The sequence below is a fragment of the Anneissia japonica genome, unplaced genomic scaffold (assembly GCF_011630105.1).
Source record: "Anneissia japonica isolate Jap-2015-1 unplaced genomic scaffold, ASM1163010v1 scaffold1005_len2656397_cov198, whole genome shotgun sequence".
Classification (NCBI taxonomy): Eukaryota; Metazoa; Echinodermata; class Crinoidea; order Comatulida; family Comatulidae; genus Anneissia; species Anneissia japonica.
In genome coordinates this window covers 36,461-58,817 of record NW_022683792.1, presented here as the reverse complement: position 1 = coordinate 58,817, position 22,357 = coordinate 36,461, and the positions used below count along the sequence as shown (strand labels likewise).

The window sequence follows — 22,357 nt, the reverse complement described above, 5'->3', positions numbered from 1 at the left end:
TGGGGGGGGGGGGGGGCGGCCCCCCCCCCTGCTTCCGCCGGCCATGTTATGTATTGCCCACAAATTGTAGCGATTTAATCAATCAAATCAGAAAAACTATCGTAGCAAAGAAAGATTACCAATGACCCATTTGTGTGATATAGGCCTATAACATTTTTACTTTTGCATTACCAAACACAAGGGTAACTTTCTTAGGCCAAGATGTCCTGTATGAGCTTCTAGCGGCTTACTATTTTCAAACAATTTCTAATTCGTGAAGGAGGCCACCCCCCCTTCCAAACCCTCCCTCGGCTCGCACCTGCGGCGCTCAGATTGAGCTACACGCCACAGTACACCTCTTTTCCTGGGCCTTCAAATGTAGGCTATTCAATGAACAATTTTGGCCCCTATTGCGATATAGTTGAGACATAGAGAAAATAAAACTGATCTATTTTCTCTATGGTTGAATCTGTGATTTGCGTTGCCATTGATCTTACCTAATTAATGCATTAAATAATAAAACTTGATCACTGATCTACTGATAACACTGGCCGACTGAGGGCGTATTTTTCTATTCGTATTATCACCTCATGAATATTAATAATTAACACAAACAATTACAATAAAAAATGGTTTATAAATTGAAATAAAAGGGAAACTATACATGCGAAAAACACGTTTTTTTTTCAAATTTTAATGCATTTTCTGGAAGCTTGGGTAATTTTGGGCAATTTTTGCTGAATCTTGGGTAATTTCGACCCAGTCATTGGGCATATAGAAAATTGTGAGTGGTCACGCTGATTATTTTTATGAATATGAAATATGTAAGCGGGCATGACTATGATTACCAGGATAAATTGAAAAAAATAATGATTAGTATTTCAATGGCAGATTCAAGGGGGCCTAGCCGGCCCACCCTTCCACATTTTTCCAAAATTTAAAAGTGGAGAAAAAAGAAAATGATATTCAAATTAAGACTGAGCAGGGAGCAGTTAAATTAGGCCTACTAATTTAATTGTTCCATGGTCTGAGAGTGCCATTTCCAGCCAACTAGAGGTGCCATAATCATAATTTTTTTTTACCTCAGCCCCAACCATGGTGGGGCTGAGGTGGTCTACACTCTATCTTTAAAAGTCCCTCCATGGCCACCCACTCCCCACCCCCTAAAAATTCGAAATTCTGGATCCGCCACTGTATTTTTAGTATGTATGGCCAAGATCTGGGGGTTCTTTCTCCACAACCCTACCCCTTTGGCTACGCCACTGCATCCGCCACTGTATTTTGAAAATAAAATTTCATGCATTCCTTAAAATCAATTACATACGACTTATAAAAGGCGATAGACACCAGAGCTTCCCGCAGCTTTGTCACCTGGACCCCCACCGGGGGCCCTAGGTGCCCCCCTTTCCCCAACTAGGACTTCCTTATTTTGCAATTCGTCTCCCCCCATGTGTATAAGAGACAGGCCCATGAGTATATACAATGGTTTTGAATACTTTATTTTAAAAAGCTCTAAAATCCTGAAAATGGCTCTGCGTTTAGCAGGCTTAACCCCTGAATCCTTTGTTTTTTTTTTGTTTTTTTTTCAGACAATCAAATTATCACCACTTACATTTTGAAAATTTAAAATAATATCTGGAAAAATGAAAATTACATTAAATATTATGTCTGAGAGTGCTAAGATTTAGGGGTTGTTACAATTCCCTGAAGGATTCGATCTTTCGGATACTATAGAGAATAACGCTCCACGTAAGAACATAGGATAAAAAAATTTCTTTATTATGAACATAAGCTCTATTTATCGGGGCTCGTCTTTATGAAGCAGATGAAAATTACATTAGAATAGTATATTTATTCAGTGGCGTAACGCCTATGCGATCTCATGCGGCGGTCCGCAGGGCCCCGAATTCTAGGGACCCCAAAGGGACCCTACCCATAGTTCCTCGATCTAGCACCCTGAACAAAAAGGACTTTGTTGATAAATAAAACCATAATGTGTCTCTGAAATCGACTGTAGGGCATATATCATATTATAATGATTAAAGAGAAGGAGACCATAGACATTGTCTATTTAACATCACAATAATTCATTATTAGATCTATAGTTGTTTTTTGAATTGTACAAATCTCAGCCGATACCTCGCACAACTCGAGTAACGTCTCGTATCTATTGTCGTGACGTCATGGCTCGCTGGCTCACACACTTGCGATGTCTCGCACTTGTGATCAAATAACACGCTGGCTCGCACTTTGGCAACAATCTTTGGCAGTCAACTCGCCCCTAGAAAACCCGCCCTTGGAAACTTTCCCCATAAAAAAAAATGTACACTTCCTAGGCTATGCAGTCTTCAAAATAAAATTGTAACCTTTGGTAATCAACTACATTTTCCACATACATAGAAATTTTTGAAACTTTATTAAAAAAACTTAAAGTTAAAGAGAACAGTAACTTTTTACTGAAGAGGTAACCCAGTATAAAGAATAAATAAACCATAATTCACCACTATAAACACTTTGACAAAAATGAAAAATTACGACTTTGTTACCCAATGAGAAGTGTTCTAATTATAGACAATGGGTCGTGTCTCATATTATTTGTTATATTTTTATTATTCATTATTTTCACTTGACTCGCATAAATAATTTATANNNCGAAGAACATTTATATGCAGTTGTACTTCGCAGCACTTCACTTGCAATTTGCAATTTCTAGTATGGTATTGTATTGTATCCATTTGCCAGTCGTATTTCAGAGCCATCCGCAAAATGACTCTATTACCCAGAGGCAACAGACTAGAACGAGGTGATGTGTGTGGCAATGCATAATATAATGAGGGTGATTGGAAAAAGATGGAAATAGACAATAGAATTGGTACCATACGTATGGTAAAACCAGGGAGAGCCATCTATGGGTGCGGAAGTATGGGGAGGTGGAATTTTATGAAGATGGTAGTGCGTAATCTTGATTTATTATGCACGGCAATCTTCAATTTGTTGTAGCATCTAGGACACGGCAACAGATTATGGAGTTTAGTAATGCTTGTAGTACCATTGTCACGCATTAAAAGTAGGCGTATTTTTTGTGACAGAATAGGCTACACTATGAAAACATGTGAACACTTTTCAAATCCGGAATTAGGGTAAGAACAACTAACTTTAAAATACCACTGTTTGTAACACGTCACATACGCTTAATTGGACATTTGTGAGGCATATGAAGCCCTTTGCCCTTTTAATGCCGTGAATCACAGAATATGGCCAGAATCAAACTCTGAATCCGCCCCTGACCCCCCCTACCCACCTCAACTTTAATCGTTCGAGCCACCATCGCTTCCAAAAGATCAAAACCCTCTGTGTATAAGCCTACATTCATAATAATTCAGTGGGGTAAGAAAAAAAAACAAAAAACACGGTATTGAAAAAATTAGTTAAAATACACTTCAGAAGACGTCAATCAGATAAAATACAAGCAAACAAAACATTAGGAAAAAATTAAACATTGTTGAAAAATGCCCAGAAAGATTAAGGAAAAATTATTACATCCGCATTTATATTTAATTATGTTATTTACATAAATTTCAATTTAATTTGAATTATAATTTGAAGTAAAAAGAATTTCAATTATATATATAATATAAATCATCAAAGGTACATATACAGTGTTTAATAAGGACATGATGGAACATCGTAGGCTACCCTGTAGCCTTTTAACGAATAAAGTCCTATGAAAAACATTGTGTAATAAAATTCCTCCGACGGGATTCGAACCAGCGACCTCTCGCTGACAAGGCGAGCGTCATAACCACTAGACCACGAAGGCTTCATGGTTGAACAGGTCCAAATACCCGTCGGGAACATTGTATTACACAATGCTATGCCTCAAGAGGGCGTTCGGCCAGATAAATCTGGAAATACGGCTAGAAATACTGTCGTATACAGTATTGTGTATATGATATTGAAGGAAGTTAGCTGTTAACACTGTTGAATAAATATTATATAAATCATCAAATGTACATATACAGTGTTTAGTAAGGACATGATGGAACATCGTAGGCTACCCTGTAGCTTTTCAACGAATAAAGTCCTATGAAAAATCATTGTGTAATAGAATTTGAAAAGGTGGTTTAGAATTTATTTGTATAATATGACTTATTAACAAAAAAAAAAGTAATTTCTCTGGAGATCCTGTCTTGATAGTAAAAAATATTTAAGTCCCAGTTTGCTGCGTAGACCGTGTGAGCAAAATATAAACAGATAGATAAATAATAATAACAGATTACATGATTATTTATCTATTTGTTTATGTATAACGTTCAAAATTGTTTACTATCTTACATGGATGCTTTGGAAGACGTTTACATGAAGACACTGGTACTGATAGATCTCTAAAATAAAACTTGCTTAAATTTTTTTATAATCATTCACTAGACCATATAACGGAATAATGATGTGTGAAAAAACCTGTTGAAAGTTGTGGCGAAGTAATTAAAACTTAAAACGTCTGGAAAAGTCATGAAAATGAGAGTTATCGATTATTAATTAAGCAAGTGTTCCAAAAGTGAGTTAATAAACGAAGAAAATTTGACCACTGAATTACGTGAATTGTGGCACAGTGACATCATAAAGTGAATTTAAGTAAAGGTAGGTGCGCCCTCACACGACATAAGTAGTTGTTGCATAAGAAAGTCGACGAAATGGCTGCTATCGGTACTCTTGTTAAAAATGCACTGCAAAAGTCATCAATATCAAAATTGGTTAGTTGAGCACATCATTATTTAAACGATATGTTGTAAACAATGTGAATGTTGTTCTTTGTTTTTTTTATGTTTGCTCGAGAAATCATCTAGAGCCTAGGCCCTAAGCAGGTTCATGTTGAGATTTGCATGCAAACCAGGGGCATGGGTTTGCACTGGAGCAAATAATGTGATCGTACAAGAAGTTAGGCCTAGGCATGTTTCTCGTGATTCAATTTTTTATTTCTTCTTTACACCAGGGGCATGGCAGGGTAGCTGGAGCTCGTTCATTTCACTTTAATAACTGGAGCTTATCGTCAGAAGATGCAACTTCATCAACCAAAGTATGTGCATATTACTATTATTAACAAAACCAAGGCCTTACTTAAATTAAACTTGTTATAACCCCAGGTCTAATCTCTAGGTAGTGCCTGCTACTTACTACTAGGCCGGGGCCTAGTCCTAGGCTCGGCCTAGCTAGCTAGTCCTAGTGCTAGGTGATTGTTGAGTCTGTAAGACAAAAATCTGTGATATTCTTCAACTGGCATAGGTTTTACTTTGATGGGAAACCAATTAACTACAAACTAGCTACAGTAACATTACTTATTGAAGAGTAGAACTTATAATAAGGTGTTTCATTCAAACTCCCCTAGCTTGTAGAAATAAATGTGCTTTCTAAATAGGAAGTGGATATATTTACGTAACTGTAAACAAATCAGTAAACCATCTATGTGAAATAAATAACGCATGCCCAGTCATACTTTAATAAACTTACATCCTTCACTCACTCGATCGAAATTAATGTTGGTCGAAGCCCCGGTGCCCAAGCTTACAACGGCACTGAATTCTTTATAATTTTGTTTTTATTAACGTAATTTAATTTCCTATAATAATAGTATGTATTTTAATCATTAAATAAATTATTAAATCATTATCATTAAGTGTTAACTTTTCAAATTAAAGTGATATTATCAGCTAGAACTATTTGTGTTCTTGTCATTTTGTTTAAATAAACACACTTGACAAAAGTACAATACTAGGCCTATGCCAAAACATGAAGTTTCCCTGCTAAAACTAGCACTCAATTACCTCCAAATCAAAATGATATTCTTCTAGGCCTAAGCCTGTATTGTTGTACAATTATAGTCAATCATCACAAAGTACTGTAATTAACATTTTAATTTTTTCATTCACTGAACACATTTACTGACATCGTCACTAACAAAAACAACATCATTAACATCCACACTCTACGAACTATACTATGTAGCAAAAGTAAAGAATACAAATAAAGTAAGACAAAACAAATTTTTAATGTTTTATTCAAACACTAACAAAAACAACATTGGCAGTTAATTTGAATGAAATACCATGCTGTGCATATGTCTACACGCTGCGTATGGATGCAAAGAGCATGTGTGAATAAACAGCCTCGCTTGTGCGTTGTGGTCATGACGTGAGTAGAGTGAAAAGAATACAAGCTCATTTCTAGCTTATCATCAAAATGATTCAATGATCTATTTAATGATTGAAATACATACTACTGTAGCAAATTTAATACTTTTCATAAGAACGGAAAAAGTTATTATCGAACGTCAAACCCTGTCGTAAACTGTTTACAAAAATTCATTTAACCAATTAAGGAATTCCCCAGGTGCATTGCTTTGCCGTCAACTCGATCGTGTGTTGTTGAATAATGGCTTTTGAGAGAGGAGAAACTCCTTTGTTTGTACAAACTTGCCAACAAAAGGGCCTCAGCAAATCAGTGCCGTGGTGAGCTTGGGCACCGCGGCTTGGGCCGACACTAATTTTGAGTGCTGAAAGTTGAACCCAAGTTTATGAAAGTACGACTGCGCAAGCGCTATCTATTTCACGTAAATATATCGTTTCCTGATTTGTTTACAGCGACATAAATATATCCGCTTCCTTCTAAATATAACATCTGAACATGAGGTTCACACACACTGATTATTGAAAATAAATTAATTTTTTTGTGTTGACCTTTAATTTTTATTATTTACTTACTGTATATGGTTATTTTAAAGATATCTAGGGATTATCCAGTCGTTGATCACACATATGATGCAGTGGTTGTTGGTGCTGGTGGGGCAGGCTTACGAGCGGCATTCGGCCTAGCCCATGAGGGATTCAAAACCGCTTGCATCAGTAAACTCTTCCCAACCAGGTCACATACAGTTGCAGCTCAGGTAAGTTATTTGTTATATGAGAAAACTGTGTACAGTAAGCATTTGAATGAAAGGAATGTAAACGCTTTACAATCTAAAGAACTACTAAAACTAAATTCACACTAGAGTGCAACTGCTCCTGCTACATTTTTTTCTACAAAGCTGAAAGTGTTAATTGTTGGCCTTCCTTGTTATTAGAAAATTTGTTTTTAATATTATTACCACACAGATACAAATATAACGCACTCCAGATTATATTTGGGGTGAGTTAGTAGGTCCGCTTATAACTAAGGTTACTGGCTAAGCCGAGACTAGATTGTGCAAGCCTCAACTAGGCTTCCGGACAAGCATAACAACATACAATGAAACAAAGATAAAACAAAACTGGCGAAAATGACTGATAACAGGATTTAGGTCCTTTAGCCCCATTTTTTTTTTTTTAATAAAAAAGGCCACACAGGTTTAAAGTCAGGCTCCAGTGAGAAAACAGTTTTTGATATGTTGTAGAACTGATTTTTGCTAAGAGAGAAAAAATTTGTTTGACCAAAAACTTGGGAACGGTGAATGAGACACAGATTTTTGCATATTTAAAAACGGGGTAAAAGGGGCCGCCCCTTTTTATACCTTTCCCCCCGTTTTTAGATATTCTAAAATTTGTATCTCATTCACCCTTTCCCAATTTTTCGTCGGACAACTTTTTTCTGTCATAGAAAATTCAGTTCTACAACATATCAACAAACATTTTTCCTCCGTAGTCTGACTTTTAAAATAAAATAAAGTAAAAATAAGTTTTATTAACAAGTTCTTTTGTTAATTACAGGGTGGTATTAATGCTGCTTTGGGAAACATGGAACCAGATGACTGGAGATGGCATATGTTAGTAGATTAGATCATTTGTGTACCAATTTTTACATTGTTTTTCATGAAAATAATTCACAATTTCTAATAAGAATTATTAATTACCAACCACTATACAATTTTCTTTCTGTCTCCCTCAAACTCTTTTAAACTCTAAACAGTTTATTTTGTATTAACATTTTTATTTAATTAGGTATGATACAGTGAAAGGTTCTGATTGGCTAGGTGACCAGGATGCCATACATTACATGACAGAAGAAGCTCCGAAGGCTGTTATTGAAGTAAGCAATACAAAATTCTGCAATATATTTATTACAATCTTCAGCAAATGGGTGAGAAGTAGCAACAATAATAATGTGTATTTTACAACATACAGTAAATGAAAAGATATATTTAAAATTTTACAATAATATCTTTTGAGCCTGTTGTCTACTGCATCAGCTAACAAGTTTGATACAACACTAGTTTTTATACATTGATTATGAATTATATTTAAAATGATAGGGCTTATTGAAATGATCATAATGGAATTGTGGGTATTTTTTCAACTAGCATTTGAACTTGTGTTTACATCTAGGTTTCTCTTGAGAAAATCCCACACAAACCAAAATTAATGTAAAACATAGAAATCATCTGAAACAGTTCTAACTTTACCACTTTCAGTTAGAAAATTATGGAATGCCGTTTAGCAGGACTGAAGAAGGTTTGATATACCAAAGAGCATTTGGAGGCGGTAGCTATGATTATGGAAAGGGTGGCCAGGCCCATAGATGCTGCTGTGTAGCAGACAGGACTGGGCATTCTTTACTGCATACTTTATACGGACAGGTACGTTGATCTACCATGTATCCAGGGGTAAGACTTGTCAAGTACTTCACTTTCTCCAATGGACTGTTACTAAGCGCCATCGTTTGGATTTTATATTTAGGTTCACAAAAATGACGACCTAAACATATGCTGATGTTGTGTTGCACCCTGGCCTCACTCAAGATTTAAGTAACACTATTGAAGCGATACAGAAAAGGGCATGCCATATAATCTTAGGCAAACATTTCAATTCTTATGAATATATGTTTTGGGCATATGTGAATTTGAACTGCTCTTGGAAAGGAGGGTGGCACACTGTCTCAAATTCACCAAGGGTCTCACTTTAACCTCACATTCCTCTGATCTGGTACCACCAGAGATCCCAAGTTTGAAAACCAAAAAATAGGGAGATTTTTTTCATGAAGCGATCGCCTCCTGTAGCGATGCGCTGTGACGCCTTACAACGCGCTGTGCAACATGAAAGTATTACACAAAATGACGAAAACAAACAATTTTCATCAATTTGTTTACTTTTATTTAACAATTTTACATTTGTTTACACATTGCAGTTGGCCTATAAATTTATAAATATTAATATTTATTTAGCATTTTGCTAGTAAAGCGTTCTTGGCAGCAGTCAACAAGGCTTTGCTTGGTTCATTGGCATGTTAGAGGCTATGGCTGATTTATTACATCTCATAAAAGAACATAGAATTCTAGCAAGCTGCAACTTGTTAAGATTCACACGTTTGCTGAAAAATAAAAATATATATATATATATATTTTAATTTAGTATAGTAAATCATACTACATGTTTTAAGTCAGCATTTATATATGTCTAGCCTATAATAACTGGTACATAATACCATGAAAAACATTAAATCCTGCCTCGCTAGGCTCCATCTATACGTGCGTAACTAGGCCTAAGGCCGCAGAGTCACGACCACCACTACACACAGACGCCCACCCAACACAACACACATACCGTACTACATACCCTGCACTGCAGATAGAGCCTAGGCCTAAGCCCTACATGTATTTTGGGATCGATATTAAAATAACCTTCATTTTTCGGAAGACTGCTTAGTACCAAAACCTATTAACTATAATTTTTTTAGTATTATTATTAAAAAACTTAAGCTTACTTGAAAGAAAACGTAATTTTTATGCACCGATTCTGTTTTATGGCTGAGCGAGCGCCATAGTATATTGGCTTAAGATAAGAAATTTTGTTTCATTGCTCTATGACATCGTGGAAATTATCACATTTTTCGTGAAATTTTCGGGATATTTAAAAAAATCGGGAGATATTAATAAAAATCGGGAGGGCGGGAGACGGCCTCAAAAATCGGGAGAAACCCGCAATTCTCGGGAGAATTGGGATCTCTGGGTACCACACACTCGTTACCGCAGCCACAATAAGAATCTTTGCAATGGTAACAAAATCACGCAATTTTCCATTAAAACAAATAGATTTTTCAGTTCAATCCCGTACTATATCCGATTACTCAATAATTCATAAACAGCAATGTTACCCTTGATGATTTGAGTGTGCCACCCTCCTTCCCGATTGGTGCTACAAATTTTCGGTCCAAATAATAATAATAATTATAATAATAAAATAATAATTTTTTTTTCTATATATATATATTTATTTTTTACTTTTTATTTATTTTTTTTTATATGTATTTCTTGTATCTTCTTTTTTTAATATTTTAATGTTTTTGCCGCTTTCTTGCCCATAACTTTTGTAATATTACAAGCTATTTGGCCCATTGGGCCACCATTTGTAATACCTCTGAGTGTTTTTTATCAATAAAGTGAAAGTGACACCGTACATGAACTTGTGCGTTTATGGGACATTCACGTAATACTGTACCTTTTCAGCTGTTAAGTTTGATTGGCATTTTGTAAAGTGATATACTATATGAAAATAGATCAGCTTACACTTCTTTAAAGATAGTTTAATATAACTGTTAATATATTTTTTATAAGAGCAAGGTTTTTTCCTTAAAATTATATAAAAAAAATTGTACATAATAATTTGGTGTGTGATTGTTATTGCTTTTTATCCATTAATGTTTTTTTTTTTCATTCTAAATTTCAATTTGGTTTTATAAAGATAAGTCTCAGAATTATTGAAAATGTCTAACTGTGGGTTTTTGTTTTTTTTTTTAGTTTTGTTTTCAAACTTTCTTTGTATTTTAATTTTTTATAAGTGAATGTACTAACATTTCTTTTTTCAGTCATTACGATACGATACCAATTACTTTATAGAGTACTTTGCCTTAGATTTACTCTTTGATAAAGGAGAATGCGTTGGAGTCATTGCACTTTGTCTAGAAGATGGCTCAATTCATCGCTTCAGGTCAAAGAGCACCATTATAGCTACAGGGTAAATTTCAATTTTATTTATAATAATTGGCTAAGCCATTCACAATTATCAATATTTTCACAAGTATACAAACAGTACTCTCTTTCAGTGCCACCTCCCTCCTCTCTGAAAGTGTACATAGAGATTTTGATTTTGCAAAACCATTCTCATGTAAAGTCAACTAAAGTACTATACTTAGTTACATAAAAATGTATTATATCTATGGTTGTATTACAGTTGGTCCTAAAAATCTATTTTTTAAAATGTTGCATGTTATTTTAAATCAACATTTTCATGTATATGCAAAAGTGTACAAATTTGTTTTCATCCGCCATCCCCCTCCCCACCTTGTTGAAAATTGTGAATGACCACTAACACACATTAATGAAATAGTGAAAGTAATAATAATAATTTTACATTTGTGCATTTCATATTACTATTTTACACAAATAAATACATTTTGTATGTCTGTAGACACAAACAATTACTAATCCAATAACTATATTACAGACTACTGTTGGCTCATACTTAATGATTTTATCTAGGGGCTATGGCCGTGCATACTTCAGTTGTACCTCTGCACATACTTGCACAGGTGATGGTACTGCCATGATCAGTCGAGCTGGTCTTCCAAACCAAGACCTAGAGTTTGTACAGTTCCATCCTACTGGTAAGTTTGATTTAGCGAATATAAAGCTACATTCACATCAAGCCCGGATTCCGGTCCGGAGAAAAAATCATAAAAATAGGGGTTAAGTGGTAAAGAATAGGACCGTTCACATCAAATTCGTACGATTTCAATCCGGACTACGGATCTGGACCGATGGATCTGAGAGCCATTTGTATCCTGAAATTGTACATTTTTTTTTCTTGGACCAATCAGCAACAAGCTTGGTTGGTTCGAACCAATCAAACGTATACAAAACGCGAACAACTGTGTTCCGTGCACGATGTGAACGCAGCGTTAAAAAAACGTAGCAACGCACGATTTTTTGTCCAGGCTCCAGACCGGATCCGGGCTTGATGTGAATGTAGCATAAGTCACTGTGAACTGAGACATAAAGTAAAATGAAATTATAGTCAATATATACAAAATTATTTATCCATAAGGCACAAGGAATGGATTGCTTAATTAATTGATTGAGTTAGTCATTGACAGATATGAAATGTTCAAGATACTGTGGTGTTAAAATAGCTCTTTTTAAAATTTAAGTCCTAAATTCCTTAATTTTAATTTTTTTTTTTAAATTTTACTGTAATTCCACTATTCTCACATGTGTGAAATCTATTTTGCATTGAACAGAAAAAGGAAAAAAAAAATAACATTAATTGTTTTACTGAATACTGTGGTTACATTACATAACATTCATTTAAATTGTAATATTTTAAATTAATTGAAATATATTAAAATTACGCCACCTTGTGGATGATGAATGCTCTGCAATCTACAGCATTTATTCGTCCAATATACAATAAAATACATTAGAAAATTACTTTTTGTACACTACAGATTCTGAGAAGCAACATCAAAACAACACAAAAACATGAAAAAAGTCATCATTACTGGAAAAATAACTTTACATATCGAAATATCAATTATAATTACGGATATGTATAGCAAATTTTATATATAATATTCAAGTTTCATTTTTGTAATTGTTTTTATATAATAAATTTAAAAGCAGCAAAAATTGAATACATTAGATAAATAATCGCAAATTACTGAAGGATAAAATGTGATAATAATTACAATAGATTCAAAATTGAGAAAAAAATATAATCTTGATAGGTATTTATGGAGCTGGTTGCTTGATCACTGAAGGTTGCAGGGGTGAGGGCGGTATATTAATAAATAGCGAAGGTGAACGGTTTATGGAGAGGTATGCCCCAACTGCTAAGGACTTAGCATCGAGGGATGTTGTCTCAAGATCAATGACAATTGAGATCAGAGAGGGCCGGTAAGATACCTATTGGACAAAACAATAACCTTAGTTAAATTATACTTAATTTAACTTTAACTTCATCCAACATACATTCTCACCAATTGACCAGGGTGACCTTGATAATTGTCATCATCATCATTATTATTATACTGATAATTTGTTTTCCTGATGCTAGATGTAATGAAGTGTGTAAGGGATCACAGAGAAAGCCATTAAGATTCCTATTTGACGAAACAGTAGTGGGAAACCTTAGTAAACCTATACCAAATATTTTAATTGTGGATACGTTGTCATCATTATCATTTATAATAATATTGATTTTCTATATCTCCTCCAAAGCCATGCTACATACTGTACATCTTGCCAATCGACCAGGGTAACCTTTATAATAGTTACCATCATTTCATCATCATTATTTTGTGGACCAGATGCTAGATGTACTGAAGATCAGTCTTTACTAAATTCTGTTTTTTTGTATTTTATACTGTAGTGGTGTTGGGCCAAATAAAGATCATGTGTACCTTCAACTCTACCATCTTTCACCAGAACAGCTAAAGACCCGATTGCCTGGTATCTCTGAGACTGCTATGATCTTCGCTGGAGTAGATGTCACAAAGGAACCGATCCCTGTCTTGCCCACTGTCCACTACAACATGGGAGGAATCCCCACCAATGTCAAAGGAGAGGTATGTGGACGTACCTTTGAAATCTGAGTCAGTGCTAACAAAATTGATTTCTCCCCCCCAACCATCCCAGTTGCCCTCCTCCACCATTGAAAATGTGCAAAGCAAAAAAATCACACTCAAGTAGATAAAAATCACCCCATATTACCTGATTTTGCAAGCAAGTTCCCCTCACTTAATCATTGAGCTCCCACTTCACCTTTGTGCCCCACCGCCGATCAGCAACCCCCTCCCCCTCGCCTCCATTTTAAGACTCATATGCCACCGTGAAAAAACATTAGCCATTACCTCTATTTGTCAGTTAATGTGGCTGAATCTAATGAGAAAGTTTTTATCAACAATTTTATGTTTTAAATTTTTTAATTAATTTGTTTAATATTTCAATGCGGAGAGCACCTTGACTGTTATTTTATTTATAGTTTTTAGGCAGTGCTGCTTTGATGATTTACTCTTATCTTCTTCTTCTGTTCTGTGTCCCAAAAATGAAATAAATGATATGACATATGATATGAGTCATTAGTGGAGAGGATTGAACAACAATTGAGGCTTCATTTAGCAATCTGTGGGAGTTTAGATTTAATTCAGCCAACAGTGGATATTAGACAATGGGTATTTTGCCTGGTAGAACACCTATTACACAGCATTTTTCAAATGATTAGTGAGGGCAAACTCCTACCCCAACCTTAAATATAGGCAAGTTTGAGCTATAGCCAGCAAAATAAACTTTTTGATTATAATTAAATATCTAGTTGAAGGGTAGAATAGTTAAACTTTTAAGCGTATGCGGCATGCCATTCCAAAACCAGCGTACTGTCGCTAATTGTTAAACTGAGTAATTAACATAAGATTAGTATGTGGCTTTAGTACAGATAAGCCATAATACTTCTCTCGTAACTTTGGAAATAGTAAGTCAATTCCAGTAAATATGACCCATCGTTTTAAACCTTATAATGTGGAGAATAAGAATAGATTAAAAAGTCAATTTTCATTTTTTGATCACGATGCTGTTTTTGGGATGGAAAGCCTCCTATACTGCTGTACTAATATTCATCCATTCATGCTTTTACTCAGGTAATATATTACGAGAATGGAGAAGACAAGGTAGTACCGGGATTATACTCTTGCGGAGAATCTGCCTGCGCATCTGTTCACGGAGCAAACCGTCTTGGGGCTAATTCACTTCTAGATCTGGTGGTTTTTGGTAGAGCATGTGCGCTGACCATTGCTGATAAACACAAACCAGGGGAGAGCATTCCAGATATCAAGCCAGTATGTGTACATAGTTTACATCTACTGAATCTACTACATGAATGTGGCAATTCGTAATGAATCATCAGTTTTCTTAAGTCATGCAAATTTGAATGAACATAAAAATATAATTTCTTAAATGTGGGAATGTTATATGGGATATACACCCACAAATACCTGATAAACTTTATATATTTATTCAAATGGAGTCTTTTTAATATGCACAATTCAGTAAAAAAATTTAAATTACTGATTTATGTGTGTCATACTGTTAAACATTTTTTTTTTTTAGAATGCTGGAGAGGAATCCGTGGCCAATCTGGATAAGATTAGATACGCCGATGGGTCTCTACCGGTGGCTGAGGTCCGTGCCAACATGCAATGGGTGAGTATCTAGAACACAAAAACATAATAATAATGATAATAATAATAGAAGAGGATGTCAATAAGTGTTTATTTATGTGACTTGACCTCTGACCTACTCATGTACAGTTGAGTCAATCCTTAATCTAATCCTAAAAAAATCCTTAAACACGTACAGTTCGCCCTTCAATTTGAGACCACCCTTAGGACCTGAAAACGTGGGTCGTCTCGGGGTTGGTCTCCAATTAGAGGGCTAGCTTTGTGTTAAAAGGGTGAAGATTGTTATTTGGGTCTTTGGAAAAGTGGTCTCAAATCAGAGGAGTCTCGGAATTAGAGGTTGCACTGTGTGATTATCTGTTCATTCTAAGAAGCTCATGTGCCTGTTGTAGTGTGAAATAATATGAGACATTATTGTGTAAGCATTATATAGACAGAATTGCATTATAAAGCGGATTTTTTGGTATTTTTCTTCAGGTGATGCAAAATAATGCCGCAGTGTTCCGTACCGGAGACATCCTAAAGGAAGGTGTTAATAAAATTGACGATGTCTACCAACAGCTGAAAGATATTAAAGTAAGCTGATATTTAAATTAAGTGAATAAAAAAATAATATAATTCAGTAATTAATTTTCTTTGTATGCTATAAACTTCTTAATAAAATTCAGAATGAGAAGATGTTAGTATTAGCTATTTAATAACAGAAGTAAAAATAATCCCAGCCCTATATACCGTAGCTTTTAACAAACTGGAAGAGCTTTTGTTGCAAAAATATATGTAAATCAATGAAATTAAAGTGTTAAATCTGTTTCATTTAATTTTATTCTATATTGTAAATGAGCTAGTCAATATTTTAATTGGTATGTATGGCGTTTTTCCAGGTTTTTTAAACATAGTTAATGTCACTTAAGAAGCATTGTTTTATATTTCTAAGATGTATTCTCTTACCCTTTGCTTTTAGTTGTATGACCGAGGCATTGTGTGGAATACTGACCTTGTCGAAGCCCTTGAGTTGCAAAATCTTCTTCTGAACGCCGCACAGACAATGCATTCTGCCGAAAACCGAAAGGAAAGTCGTGGAGCCCATGCACGAGAAGACTTTCCAGTGAGTTTTCAAACTAAACATTCACAAAATCTTTTTAAACTGTTGCTTCTATAGTACTTCAAAATATTAAAAAGTGAATTACCAGCGTTTTTCTTTATTCCCTTAACTTTCAATCAGTCTTATTTCAAATTATATTAATGTAACTCAGTTTTATTAAATTTAATGATTACAGTGTTTAAGGTTTGTAATTTATCCAATTCAATACAATACTCAATACTCAATAGATTTTCTACTATAGTAATAATAATAATAAAATAATAATAATAATAATAATAATAGAATTCTACTTTTTGTGCACTTTTAAATGTTTTTTATTGGGTATTTAATTTTTTATTTTTTTTATTTGTGTAGGTACTAAATTAAAGAACTAAACTTTTTTTAGTGATATGATAACAAAAATAAAACACTATAAGGCTCAATAAAAATTAGTTTATCATCTTATCTAGCCTGGAAAAGTGATGAGGGTGGGAGGCTTTTAATGTTTTATTTTCTTAAGGCCAAATATCACCCTTCGGTTGTTGTTGGTACATTGATATTCCAAGTAATATACATGGTTGAGATAATAAACAGTATCTACTTATTGGCCCTAAAATGAAAAAGATTTTTTTAAATAATGCAATTCAACATGATGTACTCAATAATTTGGTTTTCTTCATATCTGAATGTTGATTGAATATCACTGCTAAATTGCCGGAAATAAAATTTGGCTGGAGTGAAAACAAAATAAAACATCTTTTATTAATTGTGGCAAAGACAAGCCAAACCAGTCACTCATCGCAAAAATAAATTTTTAGTTATTAAATACAGGGTTAAAGAGTAAAACGAGAGTTATAAAATGGTAAAAAAATCATTTTAATCCAACATTTCGTTATGGAGTTACAGGAGTTTAAACATGCAGAAAATCAGCCTCCAAAGTTTTATGATTTTGGGCATTTCTCAGGCAGAAACCATCAGTAAATTGTTAAAAAGTGTAGTTTTAGCATTGAAAATTGGGAAAATAACAGCATAGCATGATATATAGATATATAAAGGTTAGTTTAGTGTAATAATAATATAGATTTCAAAGATTTTGACATTCCAGCATGTCTTGGCCATTATCTTTGAAACAGGATTTTGTGACGTGTGACTGGGGTCTTTGCCACATATATTCAGCAAAAGTGAATGAATAAAAGTATATAGTAAGAAAAAAAATTATCTACAAACCAGGTGATCCCTCAGTCATGTTATATAGAGTGCAGAATTATGATTTCTTTTCTTCCTTGTTTTAGGATCGTATTGATGAGTATGATTATGCTAAACCCCTTGAAGGTCAACAGAAACGGGCTTATGACCAGCACTGGAGAAAACACACATTAGTACATATGGATAAAGACACAGGAAAGGTAAGTGTTTACCCAAAGCAAGTAAACAAGTAAACACCTCTCTTTGAAAGCTTTGCTCCATCCACACAACTAAATATTTTGTGTCCTTGCTTGCCTTTGTTTGTTTAGACAGTGGCTATTGTTACACCAGTCTAAAAATGAATTCCTAATTCTGATTGGCTGTTATTATTAATATCACCCAATCAGAATAATCATTTGTTTAAGACTGGTGTAACAGTGGACACTGCATTTTCTCTGATGTAAGTAATATAAATTCTGCTGTTAAAATTGAAAACTGTTGAAAATGAGCCATTTTTTTGTATTTTTTTGCTCTACCTTTAATGTCCCCTTTTGTAGAGTTGATGTCTGTAAACATAGTTTTATTTCTAGACTTTCTCTACAATATAATTCTCTTTTTTTAACCACTGATATTGACATTTTTCACAATAGTTTGTCTATATTTCGTTCTATTATTAATCATTTGAATAGGTGAGATTTTTGTACTCTTTCGTCTGTATGTTTGATATATTTAAATTTTATATATTTTACCAGCCTGTTAGTGGCGATGATTCGCTGATGGTCTGTTGAAATGAAATAAATAAATAAATATTCAATCCATGTTTTGGAATTTAGAATATATTGTTGTTTCAAGTGATTATTGTATATAATAACAGTTATTTACTGTAAGATTGTTGTTTGTGTTTTTTTTTAATTATTATTATCATTATCCAGACTTCCCAAGTTCTATGGAACGTCTGTAGTTCCTGCAGAAATTTAGCCTAAAAAAAAATTATCATTTGGCCTAGACCCATTAACAGGTCTACACATTGTCTGATGTCCAGAACAACTGACTTTTCCATTAGGGTCTTTGGTTACATTGTCCCTAGGCAACTCAGACTTGTCAGATTAGTGATAAATTATTGTGAAAACCAAGAAAAAATGACCTGTAAATTTTATCTTGTCAGTATTGCTTCAAATTCCACTGCTTATTACGCTGTACCTTTAATTTAAGCAACCCATATTTTGCACTCAAGACAAATTATTAGGTGCTACGGAATTTTTGTATCTACTATGGATATTTTTACACATGGTTACTGAAATGCATTTTACTAACTTGAGAAGTCTGCATTATCATTACTGTAACTCCACACTTTGCCTATTCTCGAATTATTTGCTAAGAAACAATGTGTTGAACCTATACCAATCGTTTAATCATTGCTTAATGCCTCATTGCAGGTTAAGTTGGAGTATAGACCAGTCATAGATGAGACGTTAGACCAGGAAGATTGCGCCACAGTTCCACCTGCTGTCAGGTCATACTAGATAGACTACCTCAACAACAACCCAAACTTTAACCCTGAATGTCCTCTGAGTGTGTCACCTATTGCCATGACAAACATCTTAAACTGCTAAACAATTTGTCGTACTTAAAATGAGAATGAGAAACGATCATTGATGTCTATTATGTGTGGGGTCATAGTTCAGTTTTTGATGTCATGTGTCCAAGCCACCTGGTTACTTTGTAAGACTGGCGAAGTTCAATTGAGGTAATTTCATTGAAACTGATTCAAAATGGCTAATTCAAGGTTTTAGGCAGACAAGAATTACCTAGCAGTCCATATGAGAAAATTTATTGTACACTGTATGTGTGACGGATACGGTCATGATTTAATGACGATGCTCTAAGCAATCTAAGTATAGTAATGTTCTGCGTTGGCGTGTTAGTGAATATGTTTTGTCTTATTTTATAATTCTGTATGCATGATAAGGGTAGGGCAATTATCATGCTTGGGAGTATAACTTTATTTGAGTTTTGATAATTTGATTTCAAAATTTGTATTGTAAAAACCCATAAAAATTTACTGGTTTTGCTAATACTATAATATGGTATTTTCTTTCACGGTTTTGTAAACATTGTATGGCTGTAATGCACTGTTGGTAGCTGTAAACGTTTCCTCTAGATGGCAGTAGATAATGGCGGACAGGTCCTCTACCTGATGTGGACACTCTTTCTCTGCTACCATCTAGAGGACAACAAGGCAACCACAAATTAATAGTTCATTGCAGCATAGACAGTGCTCACAGTAATGTGGATAACATATATTGGCAAAACTAGTGAGTTTATATTGGTTTATGGTTACAATTTTGTAAAATCAATTATTAGTAAATAATGATTTTGGAAAACTGAAATTGAAAAAATATCTGTGTGTTTGTATTATTAAAACCTGCAAAAGGTACAAGACTATTCCCATAACAAACACACATCATATACTGTATGTTATTGGTATTATATAATATCCGATCCAAATTACGGTACGAGTTTCATTGTTTACCATTTCAATAACAAATTAGACTTTAGAAACACTTCACTTTTGTTGCATTGTGGCATCACTATTGGATTGTTTTCTAATATTTTGTCTTATAATATAATTTATAGAGAGATAATTAAAGATAAGTAAAATTTATGAATAAAATTGAAATGATGGTGTGTGTATATTGTCTGTATTTTGCTTTATTTATATACTGTAGTAAACTAAAGTAAAGCAATGAGAGAGCTTAATTTGATCTTCGTTTTTTTCCTGCCTTAGTGACGCGAATTGTTAATTCCATCTACATCGCAAGTTTAAAGACTAAAATAACCATTACACATTCATTCAAAACATTGACTTTCTGACTTAAAATGATAAAATAAGGGTTTTTTTTCCCAAAGAGTCGCAGTTCGAAACAACCTGTCTTGGCTGATCTATACTTTTTATATGCCTATATTTACTAAATTTAAGTAAGGAGGAGTAGGACTAGATTTAATTATATCTTCTCAATAATTTCTTTTTCTCTGTAAAACGAATATAATTTTTGTACAGTATTTGTTGCTTATATTAAAAATCATAGCCTACACAACGTAGAAATTACTGGTTTTGCTAATATTTCACTGTTTTGTAAACATTGTATGTGCTGTAATGCACTATTGTACAGCAGGTAATGGTGGTAAGCTCCTCATCCCTGATATGAACACGCTTTCTCTGCTACTATCTAGATTGCATTGTTTCAAGTTTATTAGATCAGAAGCAAGGGAAACAGATCTTCCTTTCATAAAAAAATATGCCCTCAGGCGCCCTGAAAACTTCCTAGGAGTACGCCACCCCATTCCCCCACTTTCGATTCACTCGATCCACCTCATCAGTATTCTTAGATAGGACCAAATCTGGTGTACTTAACTCTCCATCAAAAATATGTCATTTGTAGGAGACCCACTTAAAGATGTAGATATTAGTGGGTCTCTTACGATAGACATATTTTTTTGTTGGTTAAGTTAACGTGCAAATATTTTTAATGTAACAAAGTTTAGCGCGCCCCCCTCCCGAGTCCTCGATCGGATTTGATAGGCCTAAATGCATAATTGTAACATGCTAAGTTTATATTCACACCCATTTACTAACCAGTGTACATCAATTGTATGCAAATATAGGCCTATTTAGCATGATCCTGACCTTATAACTTGTCGACAGAGAACATCCTGGCGATCACAATAGATGCCTTTCTATGAATTGTAACTTTTTTTGATGTTCGATGTGATTTTTGTCTGACAGATTTATGATTACCTGAGTATTATTGCTTGTTAATTTTGAGCTTTATTGCTTAAAACACGTTGTATTTTCATTTTTTGGGCTCAGTACGGACTCTAAATGTATGCATTTTCTTTTAGTTTGAAGGCGTATGCGGATTTTATAAGACGATATAACATGTTTTAACCAATTTGGCTATTTTGGCCGCGAGTTTTAAAATGTCGTTTTATGTAAAATATGTAAAATATAATTGTATTTTCTTTTTATTTCAAACTTTTATACAGGATTAAAACATATCAGGTGGTTGTTAACACCTGTTTTTCATATGGTCCTGTTCAAACTTTTACTATGGTTATATAACAAATATTATGCATCTCACTAATAAATATTATATCTAATAAAGCAGAAATATGGATGGTAAAAGTGCGCTGCCAAAATTTTACTTGCGCGCTAGATGTACCGTTCAACGTTTTAATTTATATAAGAAAACTGGAAAGATCAAAACGATAAAAAAACAATGATAAAATCAGAAATATGATGAAAGAATAAAAATAACACATCATTACAGAAAACTGGAAAGATCAAAACGTAACAACGATAAAATCAGAAATATGATGAAAGAATAAAAATAACACATCATTACAGAAAACTGGAAAGGTCAAAACGTAACAATGATAAAATCAGAAATATGATGAAAGAATAAAAATAACACATCATTACAGAAATATAAATACGTAAATATACATCACACACAGTCAAGATATTCAAAGAAACACGTATCCGCGTCGCACTATAAAAATCCATATACATATACGTTTTCAAGACGAATGCTTAGCATATGGGGTGGAATAACGTGTTTGTTTTTTTTATTAACATAGGCCTACTTTTATATATACAGTATATATAATTATAAACATAATAGTAGAAGAATTGGATTTTATATTTTAGAATATAAAAAAGAATCTCAGCCTCCAACGGGAATATCGAACCCAGGAACTTTTTCTTACACGGCGAACGTCTTGCCAACTATACCATCAAGGCTTTCGTTGGTTGGTTGATTAAATCCAGTAGCCACTGAGAGTCCTTCAACATTGTCAACGCCTACCCATGGCAATTCAAACAAAGCTAGTCCGTGCATGCCTATAGGACAATCCAAG

General features: G+C 34.0%; 1 protein-coding gene across 1 annotated transcript; it reads left to right on the top strand.

Moving 5' to 3' along the window:
- Positions 1–4,578: 4,578 nt before the first annotated feature.
- LOC117101349 (succinate dehydrogenase [ubiquinone] flavoprotein subunit, mitochondrial-like) lies at positions 4,579–20,131 on the top strand. The gene is made up of 16 exons (XM_033241321.1): positions 4,579–4,733; positions 4,973–5,056; positions 6,758–6,919; positions 7,719–7,774; positions 7,950–8,037; positions 8,420–8,584; positions 10,810–10,958; positions 11,483–11,607; positions 12,727–12,895; positions 13,371–13,566; positions 14,635–14,832; positions 15,104–15,196; positions 15,649–15,747; positions 16,133–16,276; positions 17,545–17,658; positions 18,874–20,131. The coding sequence occupies exons 1-16, from the start codon at positions 4,674–4,676 to the stop codon at positions 18,958–18,960; spliced, it is 1,989 nt and encodes a 662-aa protein (XP_033097212.1). The 5' UTR covers positions 4,579–4,673; the 3' UTR covers positions 18,961–20,131.
- The last annotated feature ends 2,226 nt before the right edge of the window (positions 20,132–22,357 follow it).

Coding starts and splice junctions, on each gene's coding strand:
- LOC117101349 (XM_033241321.1), top strand. CDS start 4,674: ATGGCTGCTATCGGTACTCTTGTTAAAAATGCACTGCAAAAGTCATCA. Junction 7,775..7,949: donor GATGACTGGAGATGGCATAT/GTTAGTAGATTA, acceptor TTATTTAATTAG/GTATGATACAGTGAAAGGTT. Junction 10,959..11,482: donor AGCACCATTATAGCTACAGG/GTAAATTTCAAT, acceptor GATTTTATCTAG/GGGCTATGGCCGTGCATACT.